The following is a 12,865-nucleotide window of genomic DNA, read 5'->3' on the forward strand; positions in this document are numbered from 1 at the left end:
TGTGGGGAGGGTGAGGGTGGGATGTGGGGAGGGTGAGGGTAGAAGGAAGAAGCTAACGCTGTAACAACTGGAGTGGTGGGGTGTTGGGTGGAGGAGTCAGTTTACAAGTTCTACTCACGTTACCAATGAAAGAAAGTATGTTGTTAGATGAGTTTTTAAATCTTTTTTTATATTCTGCACTGTTACGTGTGACTGTCTTATCTATGGAGTGCTGTTTCATGTACCTTTATTAATGTTCACATAAAACGTGTCTCTGTTTGAAAGAATGCATAATATGAATATCTTGGAAGAGTGTTGAATTGTCTGTCTGTCTGGCTACTTTGGTCTTGTGCTTGTTTCAATGTTAAAGTGTGTTGTCATTCTGTAATGATGTGTACAACTACTAACTAAGTTCCAACAATTAAGTTTGCTAAGTGTGCAGGCTTCCTCCCTCACCCTCTCTCTCTCTTCACACACTCTCTCTCTCTCTCTCTCCCTCTCTTTGTTCCTCTCTATCACTCTTGCTTGCTCTGTCTCTTTCATTCTCTCACACTCTCCTCACACTCCCTCCTTCTCTCTTTCCCTCCATCTCCCAAATTGCTTTATTTATTACAGAAATGATGAACGCTAGAAAAAAAAAGATAATTGATCTACTGTTGATCTACTGTCAATTTAAGATGATCCAATATATATAAAATGCACTTTGTGTGTGTGTGTGTGTGTGTGTGTGTGTGTGTGTGTGTGTTTTACTGCCCTACATTAAATTTTAAGAAAAGTTTTCATTTGTCAATGAAATTGTCATTCTCCCTTGTCAAAAGGGCTTTATGGCTGAATGATATAGTATGTCAGTGTCGGTGTCTGTCTCCCTCTGTCTCCCCCCTTCTCTGTCTTGATTTCTCTCTCTCTCTCTGTCTTTGTCTGTCTCTTTCTCTCTCTGTCTTTGTCTGTCTCTCTCTCTTTCTCTCTCTCTTTGTCTGTCTCTGTCTCTCTCTGTGTCTCTCTCTTTCTCCATCCCTTTCTTTCCATCCCTTTCTTGCTTTCACTGTCATTTCTCTTTCCCCTCTCTCTCTGTCTCTCAGTCTCTCCCTCTCTGAGTCTGTCTCTCTGTCTCTCCCCCCATCTCTCTGTCTCTCCCTCTCTCTCTGTCTCTTCCCCCCTCTCTCTGTGTCTGTCTCTCCCTCTCTCTGTCTCTTCCCCCTCTCTCTCTGTGTCTCTCCCTCTCTGTCTCTCTCTCTCTCTGTCTCTCCCCGCCTCTCTCTGTCTCTGCCCCCCTCTCTCTGTCTCTCCTTCTCCCTCTGTCTCTCCCTCTCTCTGTGTCTCTCCCTCTCTGTGTCTCTTCCCCCTCTCTCTGTGTCTCTCCTTCTCTCTGTGTCTCTACCCCCTTCTCTCTGTCTTTCCCCTGCTCTGTCTGTCTCTCCCTCTCCCTCTGTCTCTCCTCCCTCTCTGTCTCTTCCCCCTCTCTCTCTGTCTCTCCCTCTCTCTGTGTCTCTCCCTCTCTCTGTCTCTTCCCCCTCTCTCTGTGTCTCTCCCTCTCTCTGTCTCTTCCCCCTCTCTCTGTGTCTTCCCCCTCTCTCTGTCTCTCCCTCTCTCTCTGTCTCTCCCTCTGTCTCTCCTCCCTCTCTCTGTCTCTCCCTCTCTCTCTGTCTCTACCCCCTTCACTCTCTTTCCCCTCGCTCTGTGTCTCTCCCTCTATATATCTCTCTCTGTGTGTCTCTCCCCCCCTCTCTCTGTCTCTCCCTCTCTCTCTGTCTCTCCCTCTGTCTCTCCTCCCTCTCTCTGTCTCTCCCTCTCTCTGTGTCTCTACCCCCTTCACTCTCTTTCCCCTCGCTCTGTGTCTCTCCCTCTATATATCTCTCTCTGTGTGTCTCTCCCCCCCTCTCTCTGTCTCTCCCTCTCTCTGTCTCTCCCTCTCCTCCCTCTCCTAGTCTCTCTCTCTGTGTCTCTTCCCCCTCTCTCTGTGTCTCTCCCTCTCTCTCTGTCGCTTCCCCCTCTCTCTCTGTCTCTACCCCCTTCTCTCTGTCTTTCCCTCTCTCTCTGTTTCTCTCTCTCTCTCTGTGTCTCTTCCCCCTCTCTCTGTTTCCCCCTCTCTCTGTCTTTCCCTCTCTCTCTGTTTCTCTCTCTCTGTGTGTGTCTCTTCCCCCTCTCTCTGTTTCCCCCTCTCTCTGTTTCTCCCTCTCTCTGTCTCTACCCCCTTCTCTCTGTCTTTCCATCTCTCTCTGTTTCTCTCTCTCTCTGTGTGTCTCTTCCCCCTCTCTCTGTTTCCCCCTCTCTCTGTTTCTCCCTCTCTCTGTCTCTACCCCCTTCTCTCTGTCTTTCCATCTCTCTCTGTTTCTCTCTCTCTCTGTGTGTCTCTTCCCCCTCTCTCTGTTTCCCCCTCTCTCTGTTTCTCCCTCTCTCTGTCTCTACCCCCTTCTCTCTGTCTTTCCCTCTCTCTCTGTTTCTCTCTCTCTGTGTGTGTCTCTTCCCCCTCTCTCTGTTTCTCCCTCTCTCTGTCTCTACCCCCTTCTCTCTGTCTTTCCCTCTCTGTGTCTGTCCCCTCTCTCTCTGTCTCTACCTCCTTCTCTCTGTCTTTCCCTCTCTCTCTGTCTGTCTATTTCTCTCCAACTTCTCCCTTCCTCCTTAATCACTTCCTTTTCCTCCTCCCACTGTAGTCTGTCACCTTCCATCATCATTGTTGTTGTTGTTGTTGTTTTTATAGTGAGGTTTTATTTTGTGCTTTTGTTTTGCAGCCGGAAGCGGGGCGGTTTGTCTGCTTTGACCATATCACATTCTGGGTCTCCAATGCCAAGCAGGTGAATATTTATTGTTAATGTTAAAGGGCTGAAGAAGAAAGAAGAAAGCGGGTGTTGTTGGTGTGGGGGCAAGGTGGAATGGATAGAGGACACAGGCAGAGGACAGGTGCACACTCCACTCTCTCCTCGTACCACAATCATGGTCTTTCAGAAAGATGAATTGAGGTGTTTATTTTCCCAAACTAAAACAGCACTTTGCAGCACACCCTAACTTAGCAGCACAGTTGGAACATACACAATACCAAACCCAGGTCAAAACAATACCAAGGCATATGAGAGACGACATTGCCATGAAAGGCTGTTCTTAAAGGAACACCATTTATATGTTGTCTCTTAAAGGAACATCAATATGTTGTATGGACAAATTAAACAACATGGCAGATAACCTTTCTCCATTCCTTCACTCAATGCCTAGCTGTACATTCTCTTCTCAAAGAGATCTATGAATAGATGTAAAACAAGCTCCATTTAGCTTACCACCAACAATCGGTGACATAAGATAAAAATCATTGTGCACCAAATAATTTTATATGACTGACAAATACAAACTCCCAGTGTTCAACTCCTGTTAAACCACCATACACTAATAGCTGTTTCCACAAAGACTGAACAAATCTCTGTTTTGTCTCTACAAAGTATCTCACTGATGATCATAGTACCAAGTAAACTGTCTCTCGTAAATATTTAGCAAACTGTGTGCACCAACATAGGACTGCTTCTCAGTGGTCTCAAATCTTATTGAACACATACAGCTATGTGTTACCCCTCTGGCACATAACATATGACTACAGCACATGGTAATCACAACTACTAAGTCACACATGTTCCCCATGTTGCATTATCACCCATGTGCACACACATGGAGAAACATGAACACACAGGACACCTGTGGATTTTTTCACCTTGAGTATAACTGTCACCACCTAGCATACCAAACAGGTAGGTCAAACCTCAAAATAACTCCATCTGTAGCAAACCAAAATAGTCTACACAGATACTACACACTCACACACACCATCTCTGTAGTTCTTTTTTTACTTAATGTTTACACTGTTCCCACAGTATGTCAGGGGTGGGGGTGTGGGGGGTAGATACTCCAATACCCTAAACAAGCACCCCATTTAGTCAAGAAGTGTCTACATTTGATATTTTAACCACTTTTCCTTCAGTCGTTAGCTTCAAACACAATTAAGCCACACACACACTGGCTATACTCTGTCACAAGTCATGGTATCTGCATCAACACATTCCAGTTACATTAACTGTGCAATACCACATCAGTCAAAAGTGTCTGGAAATGTTCTAGGGAGAGAGGGTATGGGGAGGGTGGTGGTGGTGGTGGGGATTGATGCCATGGAGGGGGGAGGGAGGAGAGGAGGGAGGTAGGAAGGAGGGGTCCATCCATCAGTAAGCAGTGTATGTTGGAAAATCCCACACTCCACCACAGGAGCCTGACGCACGAAACAGCTAATGCTAGTGTGTCATCATCAGATCTCTCTCTGTCTGTCTGTCTCTCTCTGTGTCTCTCTGTCTTGAATCTTGAATCTGTCTCTCTCGATACATGGGAGGCCAGAGGTGAACTGTGAACAGCCTTGATGATTTAAGTCACCTTTTCATTATTTAATATTTCATGAAAGCATACCTGCTTTTATCATTTATGAAGTGGTCATTCACTTTTAGTGGAACTTGTCTGTACATGTGTGCATGTGTGTTAAGAGTACCAGAATGTCAGCATGGTAATCAATTATAAATTGCTATATGCCTCTCGGTTGATGGAATTAGGCTTTTAATCACACATACTTAACCGTGACCCAACTAGTGCAGACTCCGGCAGGGGTCTGACATTCCTGTCCTGTGCAAACTACTATCCGCCTATGCGGAGAAAATGAGAGAACTACGGCCGAGTTTTAGATAGAAAATTTCCTTTTAACATGATCTGAACTGTTGAAACATGATTTATTGATAAGTTGTAGTGTCTCATTTCCTGGTTTGTCCTTCCACCCAGCCACCTATAGGCACACTCTCCCTTCACTTTGGTATATTCCCTTCATGCACCTTCATTGTGTGTGTGTGTGTGTGTGTGTGTGTGTGTGTGTGTGTGTTGAATATGTGTGCGTGTGTGTGTGTGCGCGCGCGTGTGTGCGCCTGCGCAGGCACATTGTGAGTGCATGGGGCATGTGTGTGTGTTTGTGTGTGTGTGTGTGTGTGTGTGGATGTGAGTGTGTATGTGTGTGTGGATGTGAGTGTGTGTGTGTGTGTGTGGATGTGAGTGTGTATGTGTGTGTGGATGTGAGTGTGTGTGTGTGTGTGTGTGTGTGTGTGTGTGTAATAGTGTGTGCGTGCATGGTGAGGGCATGATGTGTGTGTGTGTGTGTATGTGTGTGTGTGTGTGTTTGAAATAATTAAAATTCCTCTCTGTTTATGAAAAGTGATATATTAGATGGCAAAAACAAAAAGAAAACAAGCAAAAACCTATAAAAAAAAAGGGGGGGTGGGGGGGGATGCAAGGCCTTCAAGCAAGAGTTATGCTGTGTGATAACCACTTAATAAAACATCACTGTAAAAGAATTGTGGAAGGTGAGGGTGCTTTGACCTTTAACCTGACAATTTCATGTTCTTCACTTCTTGCCAAAAGAAATCACTACATTTTTTCCCTTCATGACATGTTGTGACTTGTTGATTTCAACATATTTTGGTTTCATGACCATTCAATATACCATATATCTGATGGAGATTTTAATCCAGACTTTCTAACACTTGCACCTTCATACTTTTCCTTTCATTGTGAATGTCACATGCTACTTTATGACCTTGATCTTCAACTTCAGATTTTGAAATCGTAAGGAATCATTCTGTGCCCATGAACAGTCGCTATCCCAAGTTAAGTTTGAAATGGAATGGGATAAGGTTTCTGTCATGCTTTTTCATATTTTGCCAGATAATGATCTTGACCTTTCATCCTGCTTACCAAATCGTCAGAAATGGGATGGCTTCAAAGGTCTCATTCATATATATAATACCTACCATATTGCCAAGTTTTGCTTCTGAATGGTGGGATAAAAAGAATGCTCTACATAATAAAAGCCACATGCAGACGCGAGTAAATGTAAGAGCTGCAGCACACAAACAGTACTTGATGATAATGTCTTGTTTTTTTGGTTTAAAATTTTTTTTTTTTTTCATGTGTGTGTGTTATGTTAATTTCTGTTATGAAACTAATTATATGTTAACAAGAGGTGTGTGTGTATGTGAGGGGGAGGTGGGGTGCGGGGGGAGGTGGCGTAGAGGATGAGGTATGTGAGTGTATGCATGCCCACACTGTGGGAGCAACAGGATATTGGAACGTATATATATATATATATATATCTGTGTGTGAAGATATGGGCATATGTGTGTGTGCTTGTACAAGTAAGTGTTCATCTGTGTGTGTGTGTGTGTGTGTGTGTGTGTGCCGTGGAAGCTGCGATACGTAGACTAGAAATGAGTGTGTGGAGGAGGGGGGTAGAGGAGGTGCAGGGTAATGTGTGTGGTGTGTGTGTGTGTGTTGGAGCTCACGTACGTTTATATGTATTTAACTGTGCTTTCATATCTGTGAAACTGCATGTTCGGTGCATATCTGTTATGCATGTGTGGGTGTATATGTAAATTTGTGTCTTCATGTTTTACATCTATTTGCTTATTTATCATCAGTGTTATCTTATTTATTTTGTTTATTTATTATTGTTATTGATTTATTATTATTATTATTATTATTATTATTACTACTACTACTACTACCTTTTTTTTTAATATTATAGTTATTATTTATTAATTAATTAATTTATTTATTTATTTGTGTAAGCTTATCTATTATTTATTCACCTTTTTTTTCCCTTAAGGCCTGACTAAGCGCGTTGGGTTACGCTGCTGGTCAGGCATCTGCTTGGCAGATGTGGTGTAGCGTATATGGATATGTCCGAATGCAGTGACGCCTCCTTGAGCTACTGAAACTGAAACTGAAACTGAAACTAAGAGGATTTTCTTGTAATGACATTTTCCAGTGTGATAGTTCTAAATTCGCCTATGTTTTTTTAAAAATATTTTGTTTTATTTTATTTATTATTTCTCTTTATTGTTTCTCCTCACCACCCCACCACCCCCAACACATACGTATTCCCCCCCTATCTCTCTTTCCCCCCCCCCCCCCCCCCCCACACACACACTCCCCCCTTTCTTTCCCACTCACCCATTTTTTGTTTCCCGTCTGTATTTTGTTTGCTTTTTCTTCTTCCCTTTTTTCTCTTCTTTTTCTTTTCAGTGGAACTTTGTTTCACGAAACTTAAAGAAAGTGTGGATGTGAGTGCGTGCGCGCGCACGATCAAGCTTTTCAGTTTCATATTGAAAGCGGTATGCAGTAACTTCAATTTGAAGTGAACAATGGATTACCAACGTATTTCTGTCGCTCCATTTAAAAAAAATCTTTTTTCTTTATAGCATATATATATATCTAGTGCGAGTCTGTTTACAGCACAAACACGGCAAATGCTATGTGTATGTCATCAGCAGATCGTAACAGTCATCGATTCATTTATTAATTTTATTTATTTATCTATTTTCTCGCCAACAGCCGATTAGTGAATAGGAAGGTCAAGGTTATCGGGTGAAGGCCATTGGGAACAGAAAAAGCGAGCTTGTTTTTGTTTTTTTTATCTGTGTGTTCATTGTAGGTCTTTTCAACGAACTGATTGTTCGGCGTGCGCCTCTTTCGTTTACCTTTTCATGTTTGTTCATGTAAAAATGGAAAGAGCGGCTCTTGGACTGTCACAAACTGAATGAATGCCTCGTAGCAGACGATTTTGTCAACCTGCCTAAAACGGAAAGAGCGGCTCACCGATTGGCGCAAAGTGAATGAAAGCGTCCTAGCAGACGATCTTCTGGATTTGGCAGTGGTTGCACATTGGTTTTGCGATTGAATCTTTGTCAAAATAACACAATTACCCTCAGAGTCGAAACTACAGAAATAGACCACGATATCAACTTAAGAAGTAATGTTTAAAATATTCGCGAAAATTGACGTATCCTATTGTATGATTATAGTACACCCACAGAAATAAAACTTCACTGTCACCAGAGTTCGTTACCCCAGGAGGAAACCGGCCAACAAGATGAATCAACATAGCAATCTATCTGAGAGTTACCATCACGCCACAGTGGAAAGAACACATTAACAAAATAACCAAGAAAGCCAGCAGTGTCCTCGTATTTCTTAGAAGGAACCTTAAAACACCTTCCAGAATCACGAAGACAAATGCCTACAAGACCCAGGTATGTCACCAACTGCCCCTGCCAACAGGGACACTTAAAAAAAAAAAAAAAGAAGAAGAAGAAAATAACAAAATCACAATGGTGACGAGAGGCTGGGTATGTGACCAACAGATACCACAACACAAGCAGTGTCACATCTTTGCTTGAAGTGTGGGACACGCTAGAAACCAGATGAAAAAAAATCCACAATGCTCTACAAGATCAACAGCACAGTGGACACAAGACCAGCTGATTACTTGGTGATACCAGCAAACACAATAACTTGGGCAAACCACAGGCAGAAATTCAGACATCTTCCATCCAGGTCAGAAAATGTTTCAAGCAAAGCTTTTCCCCCAAACACTTCCACATTAACTGGAACTCCCAACCAGACACAGTTGCTGTGGCTCCTTGCTTGGCTTCTTTTGAGCCGGAGCTATACAAACTATCATTTTAATTCAGTATCCTCTCCCCACACGTAGGGTCTTGGAAGACTAGGGCTGTGCAGGTTGGGGCTTAAGTCCCTGTGGACAAAGAAGCCTGAGAACAGTATACAGAAGCCGGATTGGCCTAACTGGAGATGTGATTCAGTGATAAGTTGGGGGGTATTCTATTTTCATGTGTTTCTACTGAGCCAGTTTATTTTCAGTTTTGATTTATTTTCAGTTTCCTCATAAGCGTACTTGCAATGCTGTATAATTATCAGAAGCAATGACACAGTGTATTGGTTCAGATTCGGATGCAAAAAATAGGGCTTTACTGGGGGAATGACAGACTTGTAATTCATGCATGATTTTTGCACATCAATTTTGTTCCTGTTGGTCTGATTTTTTAATTTTTTTATGTTTGTACTTAGAATGAATAAATAACACTTTCTCTCTCTCTCTCTCTCTCTCTCTCTCTCTCTCTCTCTCTCTCTCTCTCTCTCGTCTCTCTCTCTCTGTATCTATATATATGTATGTACGTATATATATTTGTTTTGTTTTTCAATTGGTCTTTGGCATGAGAAAAGAGGAAATACCTATCATCTCAAGGCTATTAAAAACAATCATAAATGAAGTTCCCATGGGAGTGTGTATGTGTGTGTGAGTGCATGCGTGTGTGTGTGCTCAGTGTCTGACTGGCGTGCTACTGAAAAGCACTAACAAGAGTGTTGAAAGCATTATATAGAATGATGAATCAGCTGTTGATATTATGAATGATTGTTCCCATCATATAAAATGGCAAACTGCATATTATTTTGAACATGGACTTAACCTGTAAAATGTTGAGTACAGTGCATAATTTCTGAGGTTGGAAAAATATAAAAATTGTGTATGTGTTCAAATACCAAATGAAACTCCTTATTAATATTGATCATGTTGAAGTCTTTTTCTCTCCCCCCTCCTCTCTGTCTTGCTTTCTCTCTCCTCCATGCCCCCACCCCCTCCACATCTCTCTCTGTCTCTCTCTCATTGCATCTCTTTGTCTGTCTCACACACACACACACACACACACACACACACACACACACACACACACACACACACACACATATCAGAAAAAAACATGCATGACAACTAACTCAAGACTGAAGCTGCTACAGCATTTTCCTCAGGCTGGTGGGGGTTGCAAATTTGCAATATTTCGTATTAGTATTAAAACAAAAAAAGACTGTGAGAATTTTCATATCACGCGATGTGTTGATATGACCCCAGACTAACCGATTTATTTTTCTTTCTTTTGTTACTAAAGATGGTCCAGCAACTTATTGTAACCTTTCTGACTAGAAAATGAAAGTAATTTATGAACATAAAAAGCCGGCAGACATCACATAGGAAGGCACGTAGTAAGGAAACATGACATCCAAATCTCCATGGCTTGACATTGGCCTTGCGTCCTTCTAGAATCTTCTGATCTAAGCTTTGTGTTTCTTACAGTGTGTTTTAACACCTCTGTGTTAGTGGATGACTCCTTCATGTGGGCTTGAATTATTACGAGTTGAAATGGGAGTCACCTTTCTTTGTCTTTTATTTTTATTTTTAGTCTATTAGGTTTTCTCTGTCTCTCCCTCCCTCTCTGTATGTGTATCTGTGTGTTTTTGTGTGTATGCGTGTGTGTGTAGATTCAATCTGTCTGCCTATTTTCTCTTCCTCTCTCTCTTTCTCACTTTCCTCTCTCCCTCCCCTTCCAACCTTCTGTGTCCTCCCACTCTCTCTCCTTCCCTCCTCCCTCTCATTCAGTGGTAACACACACACACACACACACACACACACACACACACACACACACACACAAATAATGTCAAGCTGTTGTTGGTTGTATTTTGGGTGTTTCTCATGGTTTGTCATTACATGCATCAAGTGTGGAGAGAGAAATGAAGGTTAAGCAGCCCGATAGTCTCTAGTTTGATTTCAGATGTTGATTGTTCCAGTTATCATCAGACCAAAAAAAAAGAAAAGAAAAAAAGATTGCCTTGCCAGTTGTTGACCTGCTTTTTCTTTCTTTCTTTTTTTTTTAATCTTTGTTTTGTTTTTTGTTGTGTGTTTTTTTCTTCTTCTTTTTTTTTAAGATGTAAATCATGTAAATAACATGAACAAAACTTGGTGTGGATTCGGTAAAATGGTGTGTATCAGATGACATCAGGTGATGTGTCCTGATACATCTAGAGTATCTTACCATGACAGGGATGGGTCTGGGTGCCTGTGAGATTGCGTAATTGTTGCATGGGTCTCTTCGTATGTGTGTGTTTGTGTGCGCATTTGCACTCTTGTGCAAGTAAGACACGCATGTGTGAGTGCACACAAAATCATTGAATGTGGCCCATTTTTGTTCTTCTGTTATTATTTCAGTATGGTGGCACACTTACTGACTTAGCACAGGGAGTGTTACCCGAATTCCACTCAGATAAATCACTGTGTGTGTGTGTATGTGCTCTCTCTCTCTCTCTCTCTCCCTATATATATATATATATGTCTAGAGAGACAGGTGGACACACATGCACACACACATATGCATGCAGGCATGTACACACATGCACACACAGACATGCAGGCATGCACATACACACACACACACACACACACACACACACACACACACACACAAATACAGACACACACACATACAGACACACACGCGCACACACACACGCACGCACACACGCGATTAACAAAAGCTGACAAGCAGAACAGGTACATGTATGTCTCCCTGTGTGAGTTCTAATCTCCTGTATTGAAATAACATCTGTCTTAGCCAGATATTAGCATCAGGTACATGGTCTGTTTCTCACTTTCTGTCCTTATAAAATCTTTTCATTTATTTATTCTTTTTGTAATAAGAGAAACCTGTTACAGCACAGTATAGTGCATGCACTCAAGATATGATGCAATGATGATAATAATAATAATCATCATCATCATAGTAGGTTGGGTTTTTTTTTTAATGCTACTGTTACTACTACTAACAGTGATCATACATTTATATATATAGTATTTTCAAACCTCTCACTTTGTGCACTTTACTACAATAACACATCAAGAACACAAACACACACACACACACACACACACAAGATATGCACACAACCACAATACAAACACACACACACACATGCACATGCGCACATAAAAACACACTCAACAAACACACTGATTCACATGCACAAACAAATGTGCATGGAAGAAATAGGATCCATAGAATGCAGATATATGGGGATACATGAGCTCACCTGAGCCATTATTGACATAGGAGGAGGGTCGAAAAGCAGAATCACTGTGTTCCTTGTCTAATTGAGTAGTGACTGTGCATACACTGATACAGTATAGATACTTGTGGTAATCTGGGGTCAGAAAACAGGGTCATTGCATTAGTTTATACAATAACAAAGACGCCTCTGCTCTGCCATCATTCATGATAGACATGAGCACTATGTTTGTCTCTGGATCTCAGAATGGCGATGCAGTTTCAGTTTCAATTTCAGTTTCTCAAGGCTTCACTGGGTTTGGATAAATCCATACACACTACACCACATCTGCTAGGCAGATGCCTGACCAGCAGTATAACCCAACATGCTTAGTCAGACCTTGTGTGCATGCATGTGCATTTGTGTGCATATCATGAGAATGGATTTCTTCAACAGAATTTTGACAGAGGACAACACTCATGTTGTCATGGGTTCTTTTTCAGTGCCCCAAGTGCGTGCTGTACACGTGACCTCGGTTTATTGTCTCATTCGAATGACTAGACGCTTGGTTTGATTTTCCAGTCAAACTTGGGAGAAAGGGCGAGAGTGGGATTCGAACCCACACCCTTTCAGATTCTCAAAATTGGCAGCTGAGCATCTTAACCATTCAGCCAACCTCCTCCTAGGAAGTAATGAGACATAACAATCTGTTCATGCTGCAAGACCCGATTACCTGAAGCTGAGGGAGTGGTGTTCCTGAGCAGGGATTCTACCTCTGTAATATCTGTCACGCTAAGGTTAAGTTGTGCAGTCTAATCCTTCATCCTTCATATTCATGTAGTTATAAAATATAAATGATACATGATATGTGCATAAAATACACGTTAATGTGTACACAAAAGACGTGTTATTCGTGAAATATATGTGTTATTGATGTGTGTATAAAGTACATGTTAATGATGTGTGCAGAAAATACATGTTATTGATGTGTGCAGAAAATGCATATTGATGTGTGCAGAAAATACATGTGTTATTGGTGTGTGCAGAAAATGCACATTGATGTGTACAGAAAATACATGTTAATGATGTGTGCAGAAAATGCACACATTGATGTGTGCAGAAAATACATGTTATTGATGTGTGCAGA

General features: G+C 41.7%; 1 protein-coding gene across 1 annotated transcript in view; it reads left to right on the plus strand.

Moving 5' to 3' along the window:
- LOC143274721 (4-hydroxyphenylpyruvate dioxygenase-like) overlaps window positions 1-12,865 on the plus strand; it is a 40,345-nt gene that overhangs the window by 964 nt on the left and 26,516 nt on the right. Inside the window, exon 3 of the mRNA XM_076578629.1 lies at window positions 2,709-2,771. Within this exon, the coding sequence (XP_076434744.1) occupies window positions 2,709-2,771 (63 nt within the window). The remainder of the gene's footprint in view (window positions 1-2,708; window positions 2,772-12,865) is intronic.

The sequence above is a fragment of the Babylonia areolata genome, chromosome 29 (assembly GCF_041734735.1).
Source record: "Babylonia areolata isolate BAREFJ2019XMU chromosome 29, ASM4173473v1, whole genome shotgun sequence".
Classification (NCBI taxonomy): domain Eukaryota; kingdom Metazoa; phylum Mollusca; class Gastropoda; order Neogastropoda; family Buccinidae; genus Babylonia; species Babylonia areolata.